This window comes from Nelusetta ayraudi, unplaced genomic scaffold (genome assembly GCF_046127955.1).
Source record: "Nelusetta ayraudi isolate G7.1 ecotype Tasmania unplaced genomic scaffold, CSIRO-AGI_Nayr_v1 ptg000001l, whole genome shotgun sequence".
Classification (NCBI taxonomy): Eukaryota; Metazoa; Chordata; class Actinopteri; order Tetraodontiformes; family Monacanthidae; genus Nelusetta; species Nelusetta ayraudi.
Window position 1 is genome coordinate 1,520,001 of NW_027466051.1, and position 27,930 is coordinate 1,547,930.

General features: G+C 46.6%; 3 protein-coding genes across 4 annotated transcripts in view; 2 read left to right on the forward strand and 1 right to left on the reverse strand.

Moving 5' to 3' along the window:
- Window positions 1-27,930, forward strand: part of LOC142884522 (4-trimethylaminobutyraldehyde dehydrogenase-like) — a 273,088-nt gene that overhangs the window by 118,678 nt on the left and 126,480 nt on the right. The window lies entirely within an intron of this gene.
- s100p (S100 calcium binding protein P) lies at window positions 9,699-17,178 on the forward strand. Of its 2 annotated transcripts, none has more exons than XM_076021097.1 (5): window positions 9,699-9,805; window positions 14,094-14,189; window positions 14,564-14,734; window positions 14,820-15,015; window positions 16,151-17,178. In XM_076021097.1, exons 1-5 carry the CDS (start codon window positions 9,762-9,764, stop codon window positions 16,433-16,435), a joined length of 792 nt encoding a protein of 263 aa, XP_075877212.1. In that variant the 5' UTR covers window positions 9,699-9,761; the 3' UTR covers window positions 16,436-17,178. The 2 variants fall into 2 exon arrangements, with proteins under 2 accessions (XP_075877212.1, XP_075877295.1); XM_076021180.1 differs by lacking the exon at window positions 9,699-9,805 and adding an exon at window positions 10,269-10,621 and having other exon boundaries at window positions 16,151-17,177.
- Window positions 17,175-27,624, reverse strand: uhmk1 (U2AF homology motif (UHM) kinase 1). Its single transcript, XM_076020473.1, has 9 exons — window positions 26,739-27,624; window positions 26,310-26,439; window positions 25,905-26,091; window positions 25,627-25,824; window positions 24,217-24,311; window positions 24,044-24,120; window positions 23,771-23,869; window positions 22,777-22,865; window positions 17,175-21,911 (listed from the first exon to the last, which is right to left on the reverse strand). Exons 1-9 carry the CDS (start codon window positions 27,046-27,048, stop codon window positions 21,765-21,767), a joined length of 1,332 nt encoding a protein of 443 aa, XP_075876588.1. The 5' UTR covers window positions 27,049-27,624; the 3' UTR covers window positions 17,175-21,764.

The window sequence follows — 27,930 nt, forward strand, 5'->3', positions numbered from 1 at the left end:
AATAATGAGTTATTGCCTATCCCGATTCTTTTCCCAATATGATCTTTTTTCTTACCTTGAATAAACTGAATCCATTGGATTCAGACTTTCCTCTTGGTGCATTGCAAAATGAATTGGATTGTTTGCTAAAATGATCAATCCATGCTTTGCTTTTCCTCACCCTTTTGTTTCTTTTACAAATTGAAGAACACAGGGAGCATATTATATAACACATATGAATGAAATGATAAAAAATAATGATGTAAAATGTTGCTTGTAAAGTAAGTACATTCATTTCCAAAGTGCATTCGGAGCTTGGTGAGGACTTCACTCTTTGCTCAGCAAATACAATGTAGACTTTGTAAAGATAATGTAAACTTCTTCCTCTTCTTCTCTTCTTCTTCTTCTTCTTCTTCTCTCCGAACTCCGTCCAGGTGCCGAGGTAAAAACAGCATTCTTTTGTGTGGCTTCGCTTGGAAAGTGGTGAGCTTGTGGAAGAAACCTCGCTGGTTGGCAGAGGAAGGAGGAAGGAGGAGGAGTGGAGGAGAAAACTGATGTCCTCCTGCCAAGGTGCCTTTGGAGATGCTGCAGCTTCACAGGGAGTCGCAGCAGGAGTAGGGAGACGACCCGGGATGAGAGAAGTTCAACTTCACGCTGAGATCCTCTTGGTCGTAAAATGTGAAATACAGTGTGTGAAGATTTAAATTCCCTCCGTGGTATTTAACACAGAAGCCGTTAGTCATGTCAAATGGTGTCCAACAATACAACTCGAAACCACAGCGCAACCATCCAACTGATTATAGAGATAAAAACATGTGTATGAAATATGGTATGGTACAGGCTTTATTGCCATTGCAACACAATTGTGCAATCCCCGTCCAAACATATACAGCACAAAATACAATACATGGTAAAGACGGGACTGCAGGATTGAGCATTTTCAGTGGGGGGCAGAAAGGGGAGAACAGAAGGGGAGAGGAGGAGAAAAAAAAGACACTCTCAAACTATGTTCCTGGGAGGGAATACAGTGTGGGACTGGAAAAAAACAACCTCAGCAAGAAAAGCACATATAAAACGTTTGTAAACATAGAGACAGGAGGGGGAAAGGGGAGGTGAGTTTCTCCAGTGTAGGCAGGCTGCCAGCCGCAGCCATTGAGGCGCCGCCACGCAGGCCCCGCCCGCCGCACTGTGGGATGAAGCGAGGGAAGGCGTTGGAGTGGGGTGGGGGGGGGGGAGGGGGAGTGCGCGTGCGTATGTGCAAGCGTTCATGGAGGCCCACGGAGAGTCACTTTGTCCAACGCCTCAATCTTGGTGCCTCGTTCCGCAGGCTGTCATGGCGATAACACAGCAGTTGCTGTGGAGACGTCCCTGATTGTGTGTCCCAGACAAAGTCACGGATCGGCCGCAGGTGTCCATGAGGAAAGGGGGGAGGGAGGAAAGTTCAGAGCGTCGAACTGCTGCGATCTCCTGGAGGAGTTGTTCCAGCAGCGGCCTTGGCCATGGCCGATGCAGAGGGGGGCCGAATTGTAGATTAGGGTTGTTTGGGTTAGGGCGAGTGGCCGCATTCCAATAGACATAGACTACCCTGAATGTCCATACTGGTCACCAGAACCGTCCATATTCCTTTGCAAAGCCGAGAGCTTCTCCAAGATGACATCCACATCGCGCTTCAGATCAGAAAGTTCCGCTTTCAAGTTAGAAAGCTCCGATTTTCAGTTCCGAAATCGCCACAGTCTGAGTGCCAACGGCTTTACCCACCTCGAAAATCATGAGGGGCAGCCTTTGGGGGCCATGAACCGCTGCCTTCGTCTTGAGAATTTGTTGATAAACCAGGGAAAATGCAAAAAACAATCAGCAGAAAGCCTGTTATCATTGATCTGCATAGGTAGACATCTTCGATATCCTCAACGGAAAGCACCGACAGGCACGCGATGTCCATCACGTAGCCCGCAGCGCACGTTCCGTCGGGGCAGACAGGTTCCCCCGCACCGGTCTTGTCAATTGCGTTGAGAGACCAGTTGATCAATTCCATGGTTTATTTTGGAGAGCAGAGCAGTGAGAGGCTCTAAAAGTCACGACAAGACAGGACGAGACAAGAGAAGCGAAGCAGGGAAGATAAGGGAGAGGAGAGGAGGAGAGATGAGTCCGCCTTCGTTGTGAGCCAGAAGTAAATAAGAAAGAAGAGATTATTTTTTGCAACAATAACAATTATTAAGAGAATTGAGAAACAGAAATCTGATTTGGGAGAAATGTTGTTATGAATGGACATGTTTTGTTTTTTTTGTTTTTTGTTTTTTTTAAGTTTCTGGCTTTAGCCAGTTTCACGTTATTTACCGCAACCGACCACTAGGGGCTTGAGATTTTTTTCAATCCTTTTAAAAGTGAGACCAACTATGTTTACAGGCACAACTCAAGCCTGTGGATTAGTGTAGAAGTGTGTGTGTGTGTGTGTGTGTGTGTGTGTGTGTGTGTGTGTGTGTGTGTGTGTGTATGTGTCTGACATGATGTCATGTGACAGATCAAGGTCGCTGCAAAGCAATCATGAAAGAGTGGCTCCACTTATCGACCCTGCACAGATACAACCAAGCACACACACACACACACACACACACACACACACACACACAAACACAGACAGACCCAACCTTGTGTGTGCCCATAAACAAGATACGTTACCAGTTCACTTACTGTGCAATCCCCCCACCAAAAAAAGAAAATGTGTACAATGAAGCAACAGGAGGTGGTGGAGGTCACGACCTTCATCATGACCTTGATATAAGACTTGCTAAAGACAGAACCGCACTGTTGTCACGTCGCCTTCATACACCTCCAAACATCCCACAGGCAACAAAGACAGCGGCTCAATTTAACATCTACTTTAGCTTAGCTTAGTGCCCCCCTGCACACCAGTCTGCCAAATACGACCCGATGCGGTGGCAAAGCCTCCTCGCTCCCTACGAGGCGCCTGATTGGCTGTCACCACTTTTTGAGTCACCGCCGGCTCAGAGTGTTTTCCTTCTGCGTGTCCTCACGCAACTCTGACAATGTCAGTTATAAATAGGCCCAACATACACACACACACACACACACACGCACACATGCTAGGAAGCTGCTCTGCATATTGATGAGCGAGCCTTCACCTTTAGCTCCTGTGATAGGCTGTGACGGAAAGACTCCTGGCAAAGCACCTTCAATATTTAATAGTTTGTGCTCCTGGAAAACGTGCAGCGCCCCCTGCAGTGCATAGTCACACTGCAGAGCTGCCAAGAGCGCCCTCCCCACCACCCCATAAAAACTTCTTAACCGGGTCTGCTCCTTTAATCCCACCGACTTTATTTCCCGTCTCTTGGAGATTCGCCATCTTGTCCTCCTTCATCTCCATTGGCTGCTGGTCCGTCTGCCTCTTCCACTGGATCTCCACTGGATGCTGAATGAAGGGAAAGTCGGAAAGTCCCAGCCAGGATTCTGAATTGTCTTTTCATTGTCTTCACTGTCAATCTGTAATTAGTATCTGACCACTGAGCAACCTGGATGTTAAATCATAATAATAACAAGCCTTCGCCGGGCGATGCACTGAATCCAGCTGAACTGATGGTGTGTGTTGTGTGAGTGTGAGTGTAGTGTAGTGTGAACAACTACAGCAGTTTGTTGAGCCTCGAGTTCCCGACCCAACGTGACCATCATCAAACACGGACTGTAAGGCCGTTCAGGACACAATATCAGCAACCACCATCGCAGAGGTGGCAGTAGCTCAAAACTAGAACAGCAGCGCTAACAGCAGCCAGCTGCCAAGATTTAGTGTTTTTCCTTTTTCTGAAAGTCACTGCAAACTCTCAAAACAGTTGACAGTGTGTTCCAGTATTGCCGCGATTAAAGTTTTTCGGCCGGTGATGTCGTCAAAAACAGCCTCAAAGTTCATGATTTTTGGTTGGAAAATCTTCAGAAGTCCGACAACCCAGAGATTTCAAATCTCAAAGCTGCAACTCTCACTTTATTTATATTATTTTCCCCTCTTTTTTTGGAATTACAACATTCACACCGACAACATACTGCAACTGCACACAAACCACTACACACTCTGCTGTCACGGCTAAGTCCGGGCTATGCTAACGCTAACCCCAGCGGCCAAGGTGCCCTGGTTCCCTGAGCAGTAACTCCCAGTCCTGAGTCACATTCTAATGATGTCATAAACCCCACCGATTAGAACTCAAGCCTGATTGGTCAAGCTGATATTGAACTGCCGCAGGACCAAAAAAAAACAAAAAAAAAAAACACATTCCACAGACAAATGTTCTTGACATTTTGAGCCTTTTCTGTTTGTAACACACGCACTCACACAAACACACACACACTCTCTCATACACACACACTTGGGGCCGTGGGATCGCTAGCAGCAAACTGGCGCCCCAGTTCTATTTCCAGCTGGTGCCACAGCCAGACTGATGACTTCCTTCATTAGTTAGAACCTGAAATATTCAACAGGAAGTGGTGGTGTGGGGGGGGAGGGGGGAGGAGCTGGGAGCACTGGGGGAGGGGTGGGAGTGGGGGAGGGACGATGATCGCGGCACTGCTAGCCATCCATCCGTCCATCCATCTCTGCGTCGTGTCCCGCTGCCATGGCGGCCGTCGCTGCAGACTCGCAGAGAGGAGGAGCCTGAGAGGCCTTCAGTGCTGCACGACCTCTTTGACCTTTCACAGAGGGGGAGGGGACAAGCACTGAGAGAGCTGGCTATAATAGTATTGATACAAGGATGTATCAAAATCTCAATATATATATACATATATATATATATATATATATATATATATATATATATATATATACACATATATGTGTGTGTGTAAACACAAATTTCCGTACTTTTTGTGTGTATATTATTTCCCTACACGTCTTCCTTCCCCCCCTTCTCCTCCTCTTCCTCCTACTCCTCCTCAGTGGATGCCAATGGAAGGTGATGAACAGGCTGTTTAGACCAGACATGACAAAGACAGAAGCACCTTGCAGGTGTTTTTCTGAGGAGGTTTTCAGACTGTGAGACACTCAGAACAGAACAGAAGCCTCACAAACTGTGTATTAAACTCTGGCTGACCTTTTACCAAACAGACCAGACAGACTTCTGCTGATCTTGTTCTTTGTCTCTGTTCTTCCTGGAAGAACGTCACGATAAATGGTCTGAGAAATTGCACAATCTTGGGTTGGGGGGGCGGAGCGGGGTGGGTGAAGAATTATCATTTGGGCTTGAATAAAAGACGACGAGGTTCAGCAGAACTGAACCTTCTCCTCATCAGAGCCTGAGCCAGACAGTTCTGTTTAGCAAAGTGACATTTTGGCCTGAGTATTTGTGAGGGAATTATTGTTTCATCACAAAATAAATTAATCTAATAGATTTTATCTTAAAATTTCAATAATTATTATTGTACTAAATTTAAAAGCAATGAATTACCAAGAAAAATAATCCAATAAAAAAAAACGAAGCCTCCGTGTTAATGTTAAAACAAACCTTAGATTATCATATTTGCATAAAACGTAATAATATATGTGGCTGTTACAATGTGGTTCTGCTGCTGTGAAGAGACATTAAATATATATATATGGCTTTTGTTTCTGGGGGCACGATAATTAAAAAAAAAGAACAAAAAAGCTTTCTGAACTTCAGTCCTTCCATGATTATGGTGGACGTCTCCCTCTGCATTGCAGTGCAGTGCACTCCCACACACACACACAGGCGCGCGCACACACACACACACACACACACACACACACACACACGCACACAGGTAATGTCCTTGGTGAATTAGTGGGAGCTTATTTGCATCTCCAGATGGCTCACTTATCAATAATTCATTCCGTGTGTGAATTCTTCATCAAAAACTGTTTTCCACCAAAAAAGGAAAGAAAAGAAAAGAAAAGAAAAGAAAAGAAAAGAAAAGAGGAGCAGCGATGAAACATTTCCTTTCTGCTACAGAGAGTCACTTTGACATTGTGGGTGTGTGTGTGTGCCTGCGTGCGTGCGTGCGTGCGTGCGTGTGTCTGTGTGTCTGTGTGTGTGTGTGTGTGTGTGTGTGTGTGTGTGTGTGTGTGTGTGTGTGTGTGAAGCATCAGTGGTCCGGATCTTGTTCCTCTGAGCTGCGTCTCGCTGGAGCACTGGGAGACATTTTCCCCTGCTGGAATCAGGTCACACACACTGCAGACTGGTGTGAGTGAGTCAGTCACACTCACACACACACACACACACACACACACACACACACACAACACTGGTCTGACTGTCATTTCAACACATCCAAATCCACAATTAGAAGTGATTTGTCAACCTGGATGAATGTTTCACAAATTCATGTGATTTAATTAACGTTGCCATTTTGGGAAAAAAAACGACTAAAAACATATTTGAAGGCCCCCTCCCTATAGCTTGATGATGGCAATGGTGGGCGGAGTCTAATGACAGTGTGTCCACAGCTGTAGCTTTTAGTTCTTTGCTCTTCTTCTAACAAAGAAATGTTGTCCGGCTGCAATCTGACTGCAGCATCCACACTGACACAAGCTAGCAGCAATTTCCTGTCCTGCCTGCTGTAGCTCCACCCTCTTTCCACAGACATAGATTGGCCCCGCCTACAGTCTGTTGGACTATGAACAAGCGTGATGGGAGCTTTTCAAGACGGATCGTCGAGAATCCAGAATTTAGGGAATTTTTTTTCTAATCTTATGACAGACTCACGTCCAGTTTGAGGAGCTCCCGCATAAGCGAGTAGCATGAGCTACCAAAAAAAAATGAAACGCTAACACGGATACAAATATGTAGCCAGCGGCGAGGGGAGGTTGAGTTGATCCGGGTGAGGTAAGGCCTCATCACAATGGTCGTTCAACCTAAAATTCTCTCTGTGTGAGGCAAGAAAAAGCCGCCGCGATTTCGTTCTTTGTGCGACGGCTGTGCGGAGGCTCAGCCTTGCCTCCACACACACACACACACACACACACACACACGCGGCTCCGAGTCGACTCTCCGTCCCAGCTGCGTCTCCTAGGCAACAAGCCAGGTTTCCCGCGGTAACCAGCGGCCGATTGGTGGGAGGACTGGGGAGCTCCCTGCAGCATTCCCATGGCAACGGGCTCTGCACTCCGAGGAGGGAACCAAAGCCACGTTCGCTCTCTTCTCTGCCTCTCCGGACCAGAGGGGGCGTCCGGCTCCTGGCAGGAGGTGCAAGGCAGGAGAGTCTCGCCAGTGTCGCTTCAAACAGTCGTCAGAAGAATCAGACCGAAATAAGATGTAAGGAAGGACAAACTGGAGCCGTGGACGCTACAAGCTGGCGTAGAAGAAACAACAACCAGAAACAAAACAACTACAATTTCATCTTGTATCTCTGCTTAGCATGGGTGCAAACAGATGCTAGCGGCCTCGGCTAACACAAACAAGGCTGAAGAGAAGCGATGTAGTTTTGCGATTTGTTGTGCAAAGCTGAAAGTGCAAATCAGCCAATCACACGGTTCCCGCTCCTTCTCTTCTTCTTATCTGGCCCCGCCCACTGGAGATCATGTGCACACAACACACAGCCAAAGGGAAGTGAAGGAACCACTTCAGAAGACGAAAAACCAGCCAGGAAACTGAGCAAACCAGCATCGCAATTCTGGAGAAATCATCCATAAAGGCCAGGATCAAATCAAAAGTTGGTGACAGGAGGTTACAATGGTTTTAAGGGGCAGATGATGCAGGTCTTTTGTGACTATTATTGGTCAAAACCTGCTTTCATATTGTCATTATTATTGTAGTTATTAATAATAATTGTAATATTATTAGGAGTAGTAGTAGTAGTAGTAGTTGTTGTTATTGTTGTTGGCATAAACCTAGTCTATTAGTATTGCATTATCGTCCTCTTATTCTGCAGCCAGAAGGTTTTTACTTGGCGAACATGATCTAACGTAAAGGCCAAAAATTGGGGCAAGCCATTAATTCCAATGAATTTCACAAGGACTTTTGACACGGGGACGAGCTCAGTCGGAAGGGGAAAAAAGAAAAGGGAAAAAAAAAAGCTGAAAAAAGGGGCTGACAACATTTTACAGCAGTAATCTCTCCTCTTTGATCATCCTGGTTCGACTCGCCGACGGGCCAGAATGAAGCTTTGAGCCGCAGTACAGAGCTTCTGATGCAACATTTACCATAATCCCCGTCACACACACACACACACACACACACACACACACACACACACACACACGCAGAGAGAGAGAGGCTCAGAACGTTGTGTCTTCTTCAGTCTTTCTCGTCTGTTTAGGCGCTTTAGTATTTGGGTCGCCTCCTCTTTGTGAAGGGGGGAGGGGTCGGAGGAGGGGAGAGGGGTCGGAGGAGCATCCTCGCGGTGGAGGGCTTCTTCTTCCTCTTCTCCTTCTTCTTCTTCTTCTTCTCCTTCTTTAATTCTCAGTACACGCGCACGCAGACACACCGAAAACACTTGAGGTCGATTCACTCTTCTCCCCACTTCTCTCTCCCTCTCTTTATTTCCGTCCTCAGCGTCTTGACGGTGGCGTTGGCGTTGGACACATGCAGCAGGATTGTGGTTCGCTGCTGTGAGTCTCGCCCCTCCCACCCCTCCCCCACCCCTCTTCATTCTTCTTCTTTTCTTCCCCTCTCTTATCTGCCGTGACCTACATTTCCTCTCCTCGGCCCTTTTGATTCCTCCTGCTGGCCCCGCCCCCGCAGACATTCAAAGGCACGCGCACACGCATACACGCCCGCGGGCACACACACATTCACGCACACGCTCTCCTGCAGCAGAATGGGGGTGGGGTGGAGTCACTAAGTCCATTTGAAGCAGTTAAGGGTGGAGTTCTAAAATAGAATGCCGAGCTAAGCCCTGAGTGAACCTTGTTTCTCTATCAGTGTGTGTGTGTGTGTGTGTGTGCGTGCGTGTGTGTGTGTGTGTGTGTGTTGCGCCGCTGTGCGGAGGACGCCAGTGCCTCCTATGGACAAACAGCGTCTCTGCATTTTTCACATAACTGGCTCAACACTGCTCCCTAGCTGAGCCTGTGTCTATCGCCACGGGTCTGCGCTGGATCATCGACTCAACGACTCCCCCTGGCGGCCGCAGGAGCGCAAGCGCCGCCTCAGCTCATCCTCTCGTGTACAGAGGCACCGCTCATTCAACGGCCTCCTGTGCTTCTTTGTGTGTTGATGATTTGATTTTGTCATTTTAAAAGCAACAATGTTCTTCGAACTGACTTACAATTAATTGACTGAAAAATCTTGTTTATAGAGTCTAAAATTTCAATCTTAAGTGTAAAATAAGAAATGAAACAGCATGTAAAGGCCACTCAAGGTGAGGACAGAATTGAGATGAATAATAATAATAATAATAATAATAATAATAATAATAATAATCATAATCATAATCATAATCATAATAATAATAATAATAATAATTCCAGAAACCCACAGAAAGAGTAGAAAACACCACACCCTGAGTTAAACATTGGACAACATCAAGGAAGTGTAGTACAAAAAAAAGTGTAGTGCAGTTGGCCACAAGGGGGAGATAGAGACACTTTTGGCATCAGGTCTCAGTTGTGGTTCATGATCAACACACAATCTGTGTGTGTCAGTGGGCACGAGGGCCCTCAGCGAGTCGCCGCCCTCCGTCCTTCCTCCGGCAGGAAACCAAACAGCCTCCACTTCCTGTCTTTATCCTGCTGTTGCTATTGGCCGCTGCGTCATCCTGTGGTCGTTATGTGTGCTTAGCTGGTTGTTTCTGAGAGCGGCAGTCATGAACACAGCAGCAGCAGCACCATCATGATTCCACTGAAGAAGCAGCGAGAGGCCCAGAGGTCATTAGGGTGAGTTTTCTCAACGTCGCCACCTGTCTGCAGCCGCATTAAGACTCAATTGTAACTCTTTTGCTAAATAAGCCTTAGAGTGCGATGCGAAATATCTAAGAGTTCTGTACAGTCTACAGTCTGCCTGTAGAGGTCACTAGAGTTCACTTGAGTCTCTGTCCTGTCAGTAGACTCCGCACACATGTGCGCACGAACACACACACACACACACACGCACACACTCGAGGACAAAGTTCATCTTTACTGACTCCACCTCATTCAGGCCCCTTCTTCATCCCTTTGTGATGTCACAGAGAGGGCTGACGTCTCTCTCAGGTTAGCGACCACACTCCCAGCTAGGTGTAGGCTCTGCGCACTGAGCAATGTTCGACAGAGCATCCGTTTTTAGAGAAGGATGTAAACACTGGGGTAAATTTGTGGTCCTATGCAGTACGAAGATACGGAACGGATTATTTTCCACTTATCATCTCAGAACCACCAACATTTGCGTGGCTTCAAAAGTCTTCAAACGCAGCTGGTCGCATCTTCGTCCACCTGCTGCTTCCCAGAAAACCCCTCCTTCTTCTCTCCTCCCTCAGTCACGCCTTGTTTCCCCCTCCCACTCTACACACTGGCACACACTCATCAGATCATTGGGGAACACGTTACTGGCAGCGAGGGTCTCACGGCTGGACCCCCCCCGTTGCTGCTGCTGCTGCTGCTGCACAGTGACAGACTGTGACAGAGTGTCTCACACCAGCTCAGTCAGGAGGAGGACGTTCACCTTGGGTCTCATGGGATTCCACTAGTTCGGTTCCACTGGTGCAGTGTTTGAAGGTAAGACGTGATCCAGCTCAGACCAGAGGAACCAGAACTTTAGACTCGTTGATTCAAACTAGCTAGTCTGCTGTTGAAACTAGGAGTCACATTGTGACATCATGCCGCCATTTTTTTTTTGGCAACGTGAAATTCTTAGAACGTTGTTTCAGAGTGGTGCTCCTGGATGGTGATTCGTTTTTGCAATCTGAAGATCTAGTAAAGAAAATGTAATTAGATATATATTGAAAAAAAAAACAAAAAAAAAAACTAGTTTTGTGGTAAAATCTTCAGACAACTGAAGTCTGAAGTGTTGTTTGACGTCACACACGGGTAACGTCCGATTTTTTTTTTTTTTTTACTTTTTTTTTTGCGTTTGTCTATTGGCTGACAAGTGTTGAGGAAATCTGATTGGTCTGCAGAAAACGCCTGTTGTTGTTGTTTCTTGTTCTTTTTAAGTGAGCAAATTTGGAGAAGGTTTTCTCCGTTGAGTCGGGGGAATTTGACGTCAATATTATAGCGCTTTTTAAAATTATAAATCAAGTTTTTATTTTTAAGTTTTTTTTTTTTTTTTTTTTTTTAAATCGCTGCTGCTGTTTTTTCCCCCCTTCGGTTCTAGAACTATTTGAAAGTTTCTCCAACTTTAAATTTGATTAAATTACACTCACAAGCGTCTGTCAGCAGCACTGAGCCGACAGGAAGCTGGTCCTTTGCGACATGATGGCCTGATTCCTAAAACTCAGTGAGGTGAGAATGAACTGCCTGCAGGCCACACACACACACACACACACACACTCACACAACCGTGACATCACTGCTGTAAACATGCACTAGCGAGTGTAACCCTGCCGGCTGCCACCTGTGCCGTCGCTATGGCAACCTGACAGTCCCGCCTTCCAGGAAAGTTCCACTGGGCCCGTGTGTGTGTGTGTGTGTGTGTGTGTGTGTGTGCCTGTGTTTACTGCGCTGGCAGGCTGCATGCTCACACGGCCCCGACGGTGTTGCAGCACTTCAGAAACATTGCTCGGCTTTCAGCGGCGGCAAGGAAAGGCCAATAAATAGCTCGGAGCGTGTGTTCACACACGTCAGGGACACACGTGTGAACGCGTGTTCCCCCCTCGGCCGTGCACTTTTATGAAGTGACGAGCGGCGGTGGTGTCGGCGGCGACAGCTGAGATACCTCCAGATCAAACATGCACATGAGTGGAAGAAATGAAGGGAAGAAAAAACCCACACAGGCAGAGCTGCTCACTTATATCTGTCTCGGCCTGAAAGGTCAAAGGTCAAAGTGCCTCGACCCACACCCACTCCCCAAAGGGAAAACATGACGTGAGACATTAGATAGTTTGTTGGCATCAAGACCTGGATTGTGGTTCAGCCACTGGAAAGTGAAGCCAGCAGTGATCAGGCCAGTTGTGTTGAGTTTGTTGTGCGACCGTCTACGTCTGCTAGTTTGGGCAAAATACGAAGTAATGATTGGACATCCAGCGTGCACTCGCGACTTTTAGCTAAAACAGTGTGACAATGTGTGAAAAGACACAAGAGGTCCGACCGTCCCACAAAAACATTTTGACTGCCCCTTGGTGTGTATTTAAAAAAAACAAAAACTGTTATTTTTTAACAGTATCAAGCAAACACGTGGTGAAAATATTTGGGTTTCCAAGTCAACAGCAGCAGCACACTGACTTAGCGACGAGGCCGCTAACCAACCAGACAGCCTGGATGTGGAGGAAAGACAAATATTGACATAGCAGTCGGTGTTTAATGGAGCCACATTCTGTCGATGTTTATCACTGACGTCAATCCAAGGCCTGCTGTGATTGGTCCGCTGCTTATTTTGAGGCAAACCTTTTTCAACTGAACATTGGAAGAACTGGGACTGTACTGAAACACACTCAAAGGGACTTTTTTTAGTTCTGAGCTTGTGGAAAAAACAAAACTAATCCTAAAACGCTTCAGGTAAAAATCAGTTCAAATTCTTCAGATTCCTTTCGACAAAAACACCACATCATGTCGACTGTAAACCTCATTATGTACGGCGGTTGAGCGCACACTTTCACTGCATGTCGTCTGACCTTCGTGCCGTGTCAGCTTCTGGACGACGGAGCAGCTTCTGCTGAACGGAATGGCAGGAAGAAAAACGGAAGGAACGACAGCCATGTGCGGACGACAGTGGCTCACATGTTTCTGCCGCTGGAGGTTTTCAATCACTCATAGAGAGAGACCAACATAGTAGTCAGACACACACACGCACACACACACACACACACACACACACAATGCACCTGTGCAAGTATGCTGTCAACACACTTCAACACTCCAACATAAATCACCTGGAGAGGACACACAAGTGCACACGCGCACACACACACACACACACACACACACACACACACACACACACACACACAGAAAGTCGACCTCAGGCCGACGTGGTTCGCATGTCATATTTGTTTTTTCCACGGCAACAGGAAACGGTTAAGATTGTATTCAGACCAAATCAACACACACACACTGCTGGCTGCACCTGCAACCTTCAGGAAGAGAGCAGCGTCATCCACTAATCTCACACACACAGTTGTTGAAACCTAAGTGACGATGTTCCCTCACGTTAGTCGAACGAGTCATCAGTCCCAGGTCATGTGACCACCCACCTGTGGCTGTAGGTGCCTGATGCTCTTCCTGAGAGAGTCACTTCCTGTTTCCTTCTTTAACTTTATAAATTCTTATCATTTTATTTCAAAGCAGCGGCAGGGGCCGGTGGCAGGTGGCAGTGATTGCGGAGCGGCTGGGATGGACAGAGTGTTTTTTCCTGCTATTTGCGGAGCTCATAATTCAGAGTGAGATGTGCTGACATCACCGGCTTTGGAAGCAACAGCAGCTCTGCCTCCGCAGTGCTGTGTTGTTGTGTTGTGCCGCTCTTCAAACAGAGCGGCCGACGGAGCCAAAGGCTCCACCTGCCACCTGTCACTCCAAAAAGTGACGCTGCCGGCCGGGCTTTGAGTGGGCAATGAGTTTTGATGATTTTAATGATTCATTTCAGTGATTCACTTCAACGACTCACTTCCCGGGCACAAATATCGCCACCCCCACTCACCTCCCTGGGACTCACCTGCAGAATGAAGGTGGGCGCTTGACATCCAAGGAAAGAAATCCCCAAGAAGACTGCCCTGACCCCTCACGCTGCACCTTCAGAACCCGTCGGGTTTTCACAGTACTTGATGATCGAAGGGTTGGCAGTTCAAATCCCGGTTCCAACTGTCCACATGCTGAAGTGTCCTTGGGCAAGACACTGAAACCTAGTTGCTCCCAATGGGGCGAGGCAGCACCTTGCATGGCAGCAGCCACCCATTGGTGTATGAGTGTGTGTATGTGAATGGGTGAATGAGAGGCCAATGTAAAGCGCTTTGGGGTACCGTGAAGGTGCTGGAAAAGCGCTATATAAGTGCAGTCCATTTACCATATACCATTTGTGTATACTTGTACTTGCTAGGCGGGTCCCGTCGCCTGGACTGCAGCTCCCGCCTCCCTCGCACGCCATGTTTCTGTGGGCAGGAAGTAAAGTGGCAGGAGGACAAAGTGACCAGAGGTAAATAAATCCACACTGGGCATGTCGCTGGTCACATGAACCTGGATGCGGCTATGATTGGACTGAATTGAATGGAATTGAATTCTTCATTGTCACTGCCAACACTGTCACCAACATTAACTGCGAAAATCAGTTTTAGGCAGCGCCACATGACAGCAATAGAGAAAAACAATCTAACATGCCGTGTACAAGCAGTATAAAAACAGGTAATAATAAATATTCATGCAAAAACTCTGTAATCATTGTAGTAGGAGGATGAACTGTGCTCAGATTCGGAAATAAATCGAACAATGTACAAGGTTGTTGGTCAGAAAGTGAAGCGGAAGGCAGTGAGTTTTCTGGAACCTGTTTGTTTGTTTGTTTATTTGTTTAAGTTCTGTCTACCTGAGGATCCGTGAGAATGACGTCCTGGACCGCAGGAAGACGGAGACGGCCCTGCGGGCGGGCGAGGACCGGGCCGTCCTGCTGGGCCTCAGCATGGTGCTGCTCTCCGTCATGATGTACTTCGTCATGGGAATCACTGTCCTGCGCTCCTACTCTGACAGGTAGTCAATAAATAATAAACAACAACAATAAACAAATAACTTTTTTTTTTTTTGCTACTCACTCTGTCTCTCTCTTGCTGGGCAGCGTGTGGACGGATGAGGTCAGCTGCACCGTCCTCAACTCCACCGTGGTCGGCTTGGTCAACTGCTCGTACAGCTGCGGGCCCGAGTGCCGGAGGAGCTCCAGCTACCCGTGCCTGCAGGTCTATGTCAGCCTCAACTCCACCGGCAGGGTGCTGCTGCTGCTGCACGACGAGGAGACGCAGGACGGCGACCCGCAGGTACCCGCTGACCCTACTGCCGACTTCCTGTCGGCCCATTCATTTAAATGTAGTTGCTCACCCAGCGCATACGCACTATAGGGCCCGTAGAGCGTGCGCATTTCGCACCATGCTGCTGTACTCCCATGGTACATCAGGACGCATCACGTACGACACTGTGACGTCACGCTTGGGGATATTGAACTCTTTTCTGGTGATTTTCTGGCCTTATTATGAACTGTGTTCAGAGTGTGTTGCAACTGTGTTGTTTCTGAGGCGTGTGTCTTTGTATGGGAAAAATGCTTTTTGGGTCCAATTGGATTTTTTTTTTCCTTTTCTTTTTTGATGCAGGATCAAAAAGCTGCATTCTATCGTTTGGCCAGCAGGGGCCACCAAAGTTGGTTGCAAAAAGGCTAAAAAAATGAGTCCTAAATTCACACTGTTACAAACTAGCTATAATGTTTCTGTCTAAATCGCCGGTAAACCAAAATTCAACTGGCTCCAATGTCCGTTTTTGACTGATTTGGTCTCCCCCCCCCGAGTTTTTTTGGCCATCGAGTAGTGGGCGTGGCTACAGTTCAGTTAGGTGTTGGGGTCACGCACTGCGCTCATGCTCCAATCACTGCTCACCCCCGGGACTGCTAACCCACAAAAATAAGAAATCTTCCACGTTTCAAAACAGACCAGAAGCTGAATGTGGCAAAGCTGAGTCAAGCAGAAAAGATAAACAGGAACCACTACTGAGACAGCACTTCAGAAACTTCAGCAAATTCAGGGTCAACGACGGTCTGATAACACATTAACATTAAAGGTCATGTGATATATTTTTGAGATATTTGGCTTGATTTATGAATTTTATATCAGAAGAAACTTAATATACAGCCCATAAATAAATGAATAAGTGTATACTCATAATACAGTAAAAGTAATCCAAATCCAAAGATTACACACCTAACCTATAACTCAACCTCATCATTCTGTTCTTGAATGAATGAATGAATCTATTTTGAACATTTATACAATGGAAACATTGGAAGTACGCCATTGACATATAAAGAAAAAATACATAATAAGGTATTTATACAAGTTTGAGAAGGATTAGGAAGATTTTTTTCTCCGTTCCACCGCTTATGATCGTTTCTCATGGGTTCCTCAGTGCTTCTTCACTCCAAAGTGCCACAGGGACCAGGCCGCCGCCAGCGCACTGGTCCACAACGTCTCCGAGCGGCTGGCGTCCCGTCACAGCGTCCGGTGCTTCGTGGACCCGACGGAGCGGGCCTACAGCGCCATCCTGAGGCGGGTCTACGACCGGGCGGCCGTCTTCCACTCCCTCTTCTGGCCCACCTGCACCCTGATTGGAGGAAGCGCCATCATCGCCATGGTGAAGCTCACCCAGTATCTGTCCATCGTGAGCGAGCGGCATAGACGCATCAAGACATGAAGAAGCGGGAAGGATTTAAGTTCTGGAGGTCGGTTCCTGGAGGTCAGGGGGTCAGAGGAGGGGTCACAGAGTCCCTTCAAAGCTTCTGAGAGCAGCTTCCCCCTTTGGTTGAAACCAAAATCTTGTTGTTGTTTTTTTTAAGGTTGGTTTAGAAAGAAAAGAACAAACGTGACAATTTTGGAAAGATTTCCTCTGTTTGATCACTTTTGCAGCCAGTGAAAAACAGTGCAACTGTGAGGAAAAAGCACTTTAGTGCCCTCTGACTGTAGCAGGAGAGAAGACACTATTCCATTTTTATCTTCTTGCTTGGAACCAAAAAGTGCCTTTCAAAAATATGAATATATTTCGTTGCCTTAAATGACTCTATTAAAAAAAGAATTGTGATGTGCTGTGACAAAAGTATGACTTTACTGTTTGGCACTGAAATTGTATTTTATTTAGAATATTTTTGTATTTCCTTCCTAGTGCTCTTTTTTGAGTGCCGTTTTTTTTCTTCCAACGAATTCTGTTTTTACGATTTTTTTCACAAAACTTTTTTTTTTTCAGTTTACAGCGCTAATGAGGGAACAGCAAATCTTGAGAGGATGGATGCAATTTAAATAAAGTGCACAAAGATTTAACTTCCAACAGGGGCCACAAAGTGCTATTGCAATTCCTGTCAACCGCGTGAAAGCAGCGATTTATTCAGTGGTGAAATAAACCGTTTGTCAAAATGACCACGAAAAACATCAAGTGTTTGAAGTTTGTGTACTTTTTATTATTATTGCAATAAATTCAAAGAAACAGCAGGAATTCCAGCGTTCAGTCGTCACCGTCAGCATGTCCAACCTGCTCACCACAAACACAATCACAGCGAGCGCTGCACAATTCAAACAACCATAAAAACTTTCCAGTGTTTAAGACACCTCCAAACAAACGAAAATAAATATTAAAAAAACAAATAGTGACCATCTCTACCAGAGTCACTCCAGGCACGTCCGTAATGACGCAATCACATTAACAGGAGAAGAAGAAGAAGAAGAAGAAGAAGAAAAAAAAAACAGTGAAGAAAATTCAAAATTAAGGCATTGGGCAAAATAAAATTTTGCAGAAACACGTCCTACCAACATTCATTCAGTAATAATGTAGCAACACACGTTTCCTCATGCAATTTGTGCTTCTTTGTGCTTCTTTGTGGAGAAAAGCTGAAACAGTGTCCAGCCAACTGGGACTTGTGTCAGACTCGCTCAGGATGGATTATCTGGGCAACCGGAGCTGACTGACCTCATTTAAGATAAAAAAAATAAAAATAAAAAATAAAAAATAAAAATAAAAATAAAAATAAAAATAAAAATAATAATAATAATAATAATGATAACAATAATAATAATAACAGTAATAAAAATGAAAAAATAAATAAAAATGCAGCAATTTTTTTTTTCTCGAATCAGGTGCCCATCTGCATGAAACGTCCCACCGACGATCAGCAGCAAGATTCACTCAGTATCTCACAGAAAAATCAAAATGTAGACGTCGGCCACAGGGGGGCAGCACAGTCAGATTGTCACCTTGTAATAAAAACACATGACTGAAGGCAACTTTGAGTCTGAACAGCCCGTGCCTATTCTTTTTTTTTTTTTTTTTTTTTTTTTTGGGCCATTCTGACGCAATTCAGTGCTTCTCAACTCCTGGAAATCAAGTCTGAAACCACCCAGTCAGGCTGGAAACTCAAGGCTACATTTTCAATATCACGGCAAATTTGGTACGAACTAATGTCTCTTTGTTGGTTTTTTCAATTGTGGGATTAGTGGCTGCAGGGACAAGGTTTAATTTAAGAAAATAATTGTTATTCCGAACCACAGGTAAAGACTCTTAGTGTGTCACTTTAAATGAAAACGATCAAACACAGGGATAATCTAGAGTTGGGCTACACAGATTTACCCAGTCGAGGGAGCACTATCTCCTGGCTGACCGAGTTCGGAAGCTGCTTCAAAACCTTATTTTCTTTTTTAAGTCAGAACAACCACAACAACAACAAACCTGTAATCAAAAAACCAGCCACATCTGTCCGGCACGAACCTGAAAAATATGGTCACATTGTTAAATGCAACATTTTATGCCCCCCCCCCATCTGATAAATTCTAACAAAGATTCTTCCTCCTTTGCCTCCTCACAGCCACTAACTAGCGCTTCACGTTCCAATAGTGCCGACAGCGGCTTTGGACCAGGCCTGTGCTTTGTCGACGGGAATGGACAGACAGTGTTGCAGCGTCAACATCACTTCTGCGCGCCGTGAATGATTTACTGGGATTCAACATGAGCAAACTCAGCAGCCTTGCAGAGCTTCAGCTTTTAAAGCCACGCGCGCGAACATCATCGGAGAAATTGGAAGAGGAAGAAAAATAACGTGGGTCTCATCTGCTCTCATAAGGCAGCAGAACGATATTAAGACTTCAGCTGTGCTCGGAACAACAAGCTTGTGTCAGCATGAGCGGTAAAACTGAGCAGTGTCGTCCCAAATTGTGCACGGGTTTGTTCTCGGGTGGCACCCGTTTAGCTTAAAAGTATATTAATATCAAGCAATTTCCAAGCCTTTGAAGAATCTTTTCAAAAGCTCCCACAAACCACACACAGACTTGTGGTTCAAAGCTCCGGGTCCAGGACGGAGCGGCCGGGAACCCTGGTGCTTTGGCAGAATTCCCAGTGTTTGACTCCAGGAGGGCGAAGGTCACAGCTTGGGTCAAACTGGAGGACTTACAATGACGAGCGGAGAACAGAACAGCAACACCAGGCCGACAATTATCCGGTCGAAGTCGTCGCAACAGCGGGTGGGCCGTCAATCATCTGCTGCAGGGTCAGATTGCGTCATAAGCAGCAGAGGCAGCAGCAGCAGCAGCAGCAGCAGCGCCACCATCGGGGAGGCCACGTGTGATGCACGCTGAGGTACTCTGGCTGTTGGCTGGGCACGACAAACACACAAACACACAGAATCCCAACGAGTTGTGGATCCAATATGAGCCGCACTGTCGGAGATAAAACAGACACACAAACGCACACACACCCACCCGACTGCCACAGTTTCAGTCGTAACGTAAAAACTACCTACCAGGAAGTAACACTCAAAACTACCACAACTCCACACGGCGGGGCAATCACCACAATTGTGTAAACAAACAGAAAACCCTGCAGGTGAATTTCTCCAGGCTCGGCTGGCAAAATGCAAATACGCACGCAGTGAAATTCACCCTCACCAAGCTCATTCTCCTCCCTCACTGCTGTTGTGCAGGAACTAGTTTAGCCTAGTTGTGTCACTTCTGACACTTGTGTTGTGTCGCGTTGCGTTGCCAGGTGATTATATTTGATCATGCAAGTTAACTCCACTTATAAAAGTGGAAGAGCAAAGTCGTCTTTGTTTCCTGCCGAAATGAACTGTATCTTCAGCCCAACAGAGGGCGCCAAAGTGCTCTCAGTACGGTGCAGAAGGTCAGCACACCTTGGGTGGAAACGCTGGAAGCAAAATATGACTACACGAATAAAAAAAAAAGCCACAGTGACGTGACATCACGACCTACGAGTGTTGGGCTCTACACCTGCTGGGGGAGAAGCTTCTCCAAGGCATCTGCAGCTCCTGCAGCTCCTTGCATTGTTTTTTTTAGCACTTTTTCAAACTTCAAAATTAACGTTTCCCCGACAGAAAACAAGGAACTGTTCCTTTAAATCTGGTCGTCTTTTGACTCTGACGGCTCCCTCACACTAACTGTGACCTGTTAGAATATATTTCTCTCGACTGTGGAACTACTGCATATTGTGCTCGCAACAAACTCGACAAGTTTTCCTGCGCCTGGATTCAAGTGGGGTTTTTTTGTTTGTTTTCAGAGTGTTCATATTTCTAAGGCTGAAAAATAAGGCAAGAAAAAAAAACCAAAGCTTTTGTTGCCAACTGAGGAAAATATTCTCTGAGTGTGTCGACTTTAATAAACAAGAAGCTACAGAGCGTAAGGCGAGGGGACAGGGCCCACATAGCCCTCCCACAAATGGCGAAAAAATAATAATAAATTATTAACAAAATAAATTAAAAAACAACGTTATATATATATATGTATTTATAAATGCGCGCGCGCACACACACACACACACACACACACACACACACACACACACACACACACACACACACACACACACACACACACACACACACACACACACACACACACACACACACACACAGGAAAATCAGGGGGATTTTGTTTGAAAGTAAACGTCCTCTTTGCGGGCGCTCACGCTACATGTGTCTGAAAGCATGGAGAGGCTTTTAGCACGAGTACCTTCAAGAACCCTCACTCTTTTGGCTTCATTTGCATATTGTACCCTGGATGTGAAGTCGAGTGCGAAGGCGGAAAAAGGCTCGCTGCTAATCGGTTACAATTCAGACTGGGCTCCGCAATTTAATGTCAGGATCCTCGGATGCCCACAATTTAACGCTGCTGATGTCAAAACTATCAAAGTCAAGTTTTGAATCAGTTCCAGTTACGGCAGAGGGCACGGAGATATAAAAAGAAGGAAAAAAGAAAATCCAAACCCGGCTACTTCACTCGTCTGCGCTGAGTAGATCCTGCAGCGCTCGTCCGGCCCTGCAGGAAGTGAAGGTGAAGGTGCTTCTCCTATCGTCAGGAAAAACAACGTGCCTTTATGCATTTTTTGTCCGAAGACGCCTGCAGTTAAGTGTGGAAACGTATTTGCTACTTGCACCAAACGCTGTGCTTGGTACAAAAAAAAAAAAAAAAAAAAAAGCACCGCGTCGACTGGAAGCAGACACAATGACTCGGACTGCACACTTTGCGCCAGGCTGGCGCTCTGACAGCGATGACGCAACCACTCTGAGAAGCAGGAGGCCGATCCTCTGAATCTTATCACAGCCCTTGTTTGTTTCGATCGCACACATTTAGCGCACTGCGACGGGGACTTTCGCAGTCGTTTCCACATCTGCAATCAGATTTGCTAACGTGAGATGGCGGCGTTTTAACCGAAAGCGCAGCTCAGATGTGCAGGGACGCTCTCAGAAATCAAGCGCCGACCGTCACAGGTCAGTTCTAATCCTGCTGGCTTTGACCGGAAAAATTTCAAAACCACGGGGGTGGGTGGGAGACATGCACAAGTTTGAACAACAAAAACTGCAACAGCAAGAATCTGACTGTCTGCAAGATGTTTAAAAACAGGAGGACACATTTCTATCCTGTGGTGCTCGATGCAATATTTTTTTTTTTCTCCCTTGCATGCGTGCGTCGCGTCGCGTCGTGTTTCTATCCATGCAAAACAGAGCAAGAGGTACGAGTTAGGACCGGGCACTTCACTGCACCGTCTGGTACAAGTAGCCCCTCTTGTAGGCGCTGAGGGGGTAGAAGGTGGCCACCACAAACTTGCCGTCGAAGGTTCGGCCCGTCAGCAGCCGCTGGGCCTCTTTGGAATCACTGGAGTTGCCGTATTCGACAAAGACCTGCGGACACACGGCGGGTCGGTGACTGAGGTGCAGCCGGGAGTCACTTTCCCCCCCTCGCCGTTGTGAAAAGTCCCGATCGGAAACATCTTAGCACTTTGACCTTGTGTTCGGTGTGGAGAGGTTTAGGCCTTTGGCATGACAGCGTTCATGTTTCTACATTAGCGGGACAGAATTTTAACTAATTCATTTTAACTACTATTCTCCACCTGCAGCCTTGCAGCTATTGGGAGGGTCATTTACGGATGCTTAGATTTCAGGATTATTGAGTACCGGTGTTGTTGGGATTACTCCATAAAAGGAATCCAACTACTGATTACTCCTTTTAAAAAGTAATCCAATTACTTCTTCAACTACTTTGTTCCACAATTAATCAATTGACTAATTATTTTAGTTTAAAAAAAAGAATAAAAGATGCAGTAACAGTTGAGAACGTCTTGTTTCCTGCACATAACGTACGACGAACCACAATACATTTCGACAAGATGAACTCAATATCGCTGTCATGCTCGTTTTGGTGCGTCATCGTCAGCATCGTTGTTTTCAGTTGTTTTTCTGACAAATTTCAGACATTTTGTGGATGATAAGACATTTTTAGCTTGCAAAATATTTCAGAAAAGTGATTGAATTGTTACTTGATACAAGTAATTACCCGTTTTGCCACAGTAATCCGTTACATTAACTCTGTTACTGAAAAAGTAGTTGGTAATAGATTACTCGCCAACACTGTTGAGTACAAGGAAGGAGTTATTTTTACTTAGTGTGCTGTTCTGACACACATCCAGTGGAACTTCACCGAGGTCGAACCACTGTGTGTGTGTGAACCGAATGTTTGCACTCGGAGTGATTGAGTAGAGACTCTCACCTGTCCTTTTCCTGGGTTCTCCCGAGGGATGAGCAGAGAGACAACGGGGCCGTACTTCCGACATTCCTCCTTCATGTCCTCCAGGATGTCTGGCAGGTGGAGAGCAGCCGCGTCAAGCAGTTACACAGAAACAAACCAAAGTGGCCATCACTCCTCCCAGATCAGGCATGGGCAAACTACGGGTCGGGGGCCTTAAGCAGCCCGGTGAGCTTTTTAATCTGGCCCGCTGAACTTTGAGAAGTTATATTAATAGTAAGTAAGTAATACCTATGATTTATATTTCTTTCTCCTATGAGGTGGGTCACCAAAACACTCCATCCATCTGTCCTTGCTCTGTCAAATTTGAGAAGCCATTGTGGCCCACCACTCAAAAAGGTTGTCCACCCCTGGTCCGGATCATCTACTGCCGGGGTCGAACTCAAATACACAGGGCGGCCAACATTTCAAACTTGGACAAAGTCGCAGGCCAACATTGATATTTATTGAAAGAAATCTTCCTCCAGACATAACAATGAACCAATGGACCCAAACACGCTTTGCTTGAACTTGAATATCGAATAAGCCAAGCTTCATACTAAACAATAAATAAGTTAGTATTGCACACATGCATAATCGAATTTCAAATTAAAAGAACATCATCAAAAAAATAAAATGTAAATTAAAATCGAACGCCTCTTTTTTATTTGCAGCCATCTGATTTAAATCAAGTGACTAATAATACATTTCAAAAATAAAATAACAACAACAAACCATTCAAGTAACAATAATATCCTTTAATGAACGTCCTTTCCTGATTGACACACAAAAATACAAGCAAAGCATTTGGGGATTTGTAGAATAACACACAATACCAGCGGGCCAGCTTTGGTAGGGGTTTTGTGTAGTCTCGCGGGCCAAATATATATTTACACTCGGCCAAATGTGGCCCCTGTCCCAGAGTTTGACATCTACTGTATGACCTACTGAGACGAAAAGAAAAAACACAGAGTCGTACCTTCGTACTCTTCATCGTTGTGCAGGTGAGTGTCATCAATCAGGTTGAGCAGCCGGAGGACAGGGGAGGGCAGCAGAACCAGGTCCTCAATGTGAGGCGCTAACACACACACACACACACACACACACACACACACACACACACACACACACACACACACACACACACACACACACACACACACACACACACACACACACACACACACAGAGCAGGTGTTAGTCTGGGGAGGCTTCTCCTCTCCTGGTCGGCGTCTCTGACGGTGACACGTACCGAAGGGGATACTGAAGAAGGGGCTCAGCAGTGCAGCTTTGGCTGTGCATCGTTGCTTTGGCTTGTTGTGAAGCATGCTGCAAAAGGTCAGTGAGGAAAAGGTCAAAGGGTGAGCCAGTCCTCCCACCTGCTTCCGAGTATGTGTGTGTGTGTGTGTGTGTGTGTGCCACTACCTCTTGATAAGGTCTCTGAGGTGATAGACGGGAATGGCAGGGCACGCCTGGCCGTTACTGGCAAAGATATGGTCTATGATGACAGCGCTGTTGTCCTGAGGCAGACACGGAAGGAAAACTGGATTAAAGCTCCCCCAATAAACCCATTCCTGGATCTTTATTGTTCATTGGAGACATCCTCACATGTTAAACACCAACTACAGCTGGGCGATTTTGTACCCGTTTTCTTTTTTACTCGGAAAATTTGATTTTTAATTTTGATTTTTCTTTTGGGGTAACAGAAGAAGTCTAAAAGCTGGTTTTAAAATGTTTAAAAGGGAGGCGGGGGAGGTGGGTGCATAGAGGGAGCAGCGCACTGTTGACAGCACCTAGATCACTCACTCAGTCTGAGCGTCTGCACACAGCAATTTGTAGTCCTGCTTAAAAGTGAACCAACGGCAAAGTGGGTTCATTATTTTTCACTTAGCGATCGACTTGCCAATAAATGGAAAACTCATACCGATTTTTTTTTAATTTATGTTTTTGATTATTTCTGTATTGAGGACAAGCATGGGAAGGGGGTGTGACATTTTTATCTCCGATACCCAGGGAGCACTTGCGACATGAGACTACGACACATCGTTCAAAGCACTACTGAGTCTCGTGACGTTCCTCGTTAAATATGTTACAAAAACGGAACAAGTCCATGTCGTACGCAACTTCACTACGCAACAGGCAGTGGCGAGGGCAGCGTACGGAATCACTTCCCGGTTTTAACATCTGCTGTAGCTAGCTAGGACAACTACAGATACTAGTAAACAAAGGTAGCCAGTTAGCATGGCAGCTAGTTGGTCAGAAACACCGGTCTTTCGTCCTCATGTTCAGCCCGCAAGGCAACACACTGCTCCCACTCTGGCTTGTGGTGTTTGCCAGGTGTTGAAATGAGTTTGTCGCGCTGCAGTCTTTAGCAGATACCGCCTTCAGGCATTCTTTGCAGCGGGGAGTGGTGGTAGGCGCACAGCCTGGTAGCATGTGAGAGGAAAATCGATATTACGATTTTCCTTTTTTCAACATTGTCTTGGCTGAAAAATCCGAATTCAATTTTAAAATCGATTAATCGCCCAGCCCTACAAGAAACCCTCTGTTCATGTCTAGAAAACATAACACCTAGCCTCTGTTTAACTGCCTCCGTTGGAGGGGGACAAAAACAAGGCAGTCTAAGAGGGAGCAGCATCTGGCAGTGGGTGTGGTCAGAAACCTTGTGACATCAGACTTGTGTTTTGATTACTTTCTGACCGCAACAAGGCTTTTCAAAATTCTGGGGTTGCTTAGAATGTTAAATTATATCTATTTTCGGTTTACTATTTAGTAAGAGTAGAACAGCAAATTAATTATTATTCCCACTAGCCCCGCCTCCCTCCTCCCCCTTACCTTCCACTCCTGCGAGCGGACGGTGTCTTTGAGTTTGATTCCTGAGAACATCTCCAGCAGGATGATGCCCAGGCTCCACAGGTCCACAGCGGCCGTGCAGCCCGAGTCTCCCTCCATTTCCACGCCGGCCTGGGCGAGGCTGTTCTGAAGCTCGGCCTCCGGGGCGCGGTACCCGTCTGTCTGTATGTACTTCACGTCCTGGAGGTGAAGGGGTGAGACAGTTAAATGGGACGACATCCTCTAAATTTCGACCAGCGACGCCGACTCGTCCCGCACACCTGGTTTCCCTCTTTGAAGCTGAGCCCAAAGTCGATGAGCTTGAAGCACTCGTCGTCGGCGCTCCAGAGGATGTTGCGTGGCTTGAGGTCAGCGTGGACGTAACCCTCCCCGTGCAGGAAGGTGAGAGCTTCCAGGATGTCCCGGGCGCAGTGCTGGATGAGCCACATGGAGTGGCCTTGCTGTGGTCTGCAGGGGAGAAACAACAGGGTCAGAAATGCTGAAAAGAAGCTGCAGATACTTAAGCATATGAAGGGAAAACAAGGTGTATTTATACAATTTTAAATCATTCAAACTGAGTACTGCGCAACCAAGCAGTTGTTTATCCTGCTGAACTTTGAGTAAACAACACAGAGTTGCAGGTCACTTCTACACCTTTCGATCGAAACATCTGTTGTGCGACTCACCTGCCACTCTGCCCGCCACTGGTGCCTCTCACCAGCAGCTCAGACACGCTGACGTCCAGGAGCTCCAGCAGGAGACAGCGGGTGGCGACGCCCATGCAGCTGTGGTTGGTGAACACCCCGTACAGAGTCACTGATGAGAGGAGAGCACACACATCATGCAGAGGCGGTTGTAACCAACCTTTCTGCAGGTCTACACGTCTATTAATAATTGAGGTGCCGTCACACTGCCAGGTGCATCACGCAGACGTGAAAGAATTTCCCATTTAGCTGAGATCCGTGTTGGAAAACGACAGTCAGTGTCAGAGAGACTGAATACATGTGACGATAGAAACAGACACACGTCATGCAATGATGCTTAGTTGCTCAGGTAGCAACCTGGCAGTGTTATGCTACATAATCCACTGCCCACGGACCATCGCGTTAGGTTACCTATGTTTTTGTGTCCCTTGATGTCTTCCAGCACGCTCCTCTCCTTATGGAAGCCGTAGTCTCCTCCCTGAGTGTCGGCCTGGAACTCCTTGACGGCGGCGGTGGCCCTGCCCGAGCTGACCCGGTACACCGAGGCCGAGACTCCCTGGCCGAGCCTGGACTGGACTGTCCATATTTCGCCGTAGATCTCGAACAGTACCGGCTTCATGCTCTGGTCCACGGCGGCCTGCGGCGACCGGTTGCCGCTGTCGGCGGTGTGACGCGGTGCTTGCACCTTGGCGACGGTTTCCGACGAGCCGCAGTGAGCCATCGGGGGGAGGCGACGGGACAAGAGGCCGAAGGAGAGGAGCCGGCGGCGGCGAGTTGACAGGTGGGAACAGCTGCAGGGGACGCCGCAAAACCGGGGGGCGGGGGGGGCTTGTTTAACGCCACATGTAAAACAACCGGCAGGACAGCAGACCAGCACCCGCAACCCGGTCGGAAGTGAACTCGGGGCGGAATCTGATCATAGTAAACTGCGGGGAGGTGACGTTGCTACTGAGAGCTGTGCATAAATGTTATGTCGATACGTTCCAGCTGACAAGTTAGCTAGCAGAGCTGCTAACAAAAAATGTCCAAACTTAGCCGCCGACTTTGAGTACAAACACGAACCGCAGCCACGACGAGCATGAAAATCTTTTCTCCATGACGTGCTGGAGGAACTTAAAGGAGGTTGCGTCTGGGGTGGGAACTTTTTTTGGAAAAGGTTTCACTATCAGAAAAGTTTCCCTCAAGTTAGTTGGCTCGCTTATCGTTTACATCAATCTTACTTCCGGTAGTAATGCCTGCCCTTTCTCCGGTGGCTCCTGAATGACTTTCTGCACACTGCCCCTACCAGCAAGGAGGGTAATTACATTTTACTTTATTTTGAAGGGCACCTATGATGCCTTTCCACTTTTCTGAGCTCTAAATACTGTTACAATGTTGAACCCTATCGTCAAACGACCCAAAATCATCAAATAATGAGGTTCATGCGTTTGGACGTGAACCCTGCAAGTTGTTGGGCATGGTTCTGAACGCTCTGTTCAATGAGTTTTGATTTCTTTTTTCTTTTCTTTTTTTTTTTTTTTACCGCTGGGAACGCATTGACGTGAACGCGTTCCGGATCTCCTTTCATGGCCAAGCTCCGGCACACTCTCGGACTGGTTCCGCC